The 1,363-nt window shown below is 45.2% G+C and overlaps 1 protein-coding gene across 1 annotated transcript in view; it reads right to left on the bottom strand.

Annotated features, from left to right (window-relative positions):
• The window catches only part of LOC125482036 (ankyrin-1-like), a gene marked incomplete at its 3' end in the record, with an annotated part of 10,969 nt that extends 9,836 nt beyond the window's left edge, over positions 1–1,133 (bottom strand). Inside the window, exon 1 of the mRNA XM_048594010.1 lies at positions 1,031–1,133. Within this exon, the coding sequence (XP_048449967.1) occupies positions 1,031–1,108 (78 nt within the window). The remainder of the gene's footprint in view (positions 1–1,030) is intronic.
• Positions 1,134–1,363: the final 230 nt, after the last annotated feature.

Here is a 1,363-nt window from a genome sequence, read left to right as displayed (position 1 = left end):
GTTCCAGAAAGCGCAGTCCTGTGCAAATTTGGAGAGATTAAGTTTTAATTTATTGTTGTCTTTTAATTGGGTTTCTATCAATGGGACTTGTTTATTGGAACTGCATTCCAGCAGAATTTAGGCCCGTTAGGGAGTAGTTAGTAATTAGGGGGACATTGTTCGGTTTGTTAGTGTCTCTTTTAATTTGTTAAGGTTAAATAAGTAAATGGTTACTTGTTACTTATAAAGTGGAAATCAGGGATGTTCTTTCCTTTGACCAATTTTTTAACAGATTAGGAGAGGCATGGTGAGCTTCTCTGGGTGTTTTGGGTTTAATTATGAGAGGGAAACCTCTATTCCTCGCCATAACAGACTGGGGCTTGAGTATTGATTTAATTATCAAAGGGTTCAATCTTCACCACCTTCCGAACAAACTCAAACCTCCCATACCTGGCAAAATCCTGGTCAATCCTTTCCGAACCCCCTCCAGTTTAATAATATCCTTCCTATAACAGGGTGACCAGAACTGGACACAGTACTCCAGAAGAGGCCTCAACAACGTCCTGTACAACCTCAACATGACATCCCAACTCCTATACTCAAAGGCCTGAGCAATGAAGGCAAGCGTGCTGAACACCTTCTTAAACACCCTGTCTACATGTGACACAAACTTCAAAGAATTATGTACCTAAACCCCCAGGTCTCTCTGTTCTACAACACTATCCAGGGCCCCACCATTAATCGAAATCTGCATCTCCTTTCTAACTGATTAAAGATTTGCATATTGATCCTTTCTAACTGATGAAATATTTAACAGCCATCTTAGGTTTGTTCAATACATTGGCATCAGTTCTATGGCCCTTTGATCTTTTGCTTATAAATTCTGTGCCTGATGCTGCCTCTCCCACTGACACCTGAAGGAGGAGCGAGGCTCCGAAAGCTTGTGTTTTCAAATAAACCTGTTGGAATATAACCTGGTGTCGTGTAATTTCTAACCTAGTCCACCCCCAGTCCATTAGTGGCACCTCCACATCAGGTGGGTTGTACTCACTTTAGCTTTGGCATCAACGTGGGCATTATTCTCCAGAAGGAAGCGTGTTACACCAGTCTGCCCAGCTCTGGCTGCCATGTGCAAGGGAGTTTCGACTTTCTGCATTGAGTGAAACAGGAGATTATTCCCCAATGGAACCTGCTCACCGTGACAAACACCGACAAACAGGGTGCCCCCAGGGTCCTGCCTTTCCTCCTGATAGCATGCCCAGTGATGTTGACCTAGTGACGGGAGAAGGGGCAGATTTCTGCCCGCTTGGGGAGGCCCGGCTACCCCCTGGGTGGAGTACACAGCCCACCCCACTGCACCATGACGCCATTGTGGTCACCCACC

This window comes from Rhincodon typus, unplaced genomic scaffold (genome assembly GCF_021869965.1).
Source record: "Rhincodon typus isolate 14 unplaced genomic scaffold, sRhiTyp1.1 hic_rhity00005144, whole genome shotgun sequence".
In the NCBI taxonomy this organism is placed as follows: domain Eukaryota; kingdom Metazoa; phylum Chordata; class Chondrichthyes; order Orectolobiformes; family Rhincodontidae; genus Rhincodon; species Rhincodon typus.
The sequence above is the reverse complement of the archived record's forward strand: the minus strand, read 5'-3'. Positions and strand labels throughout refer to the sequence as shown.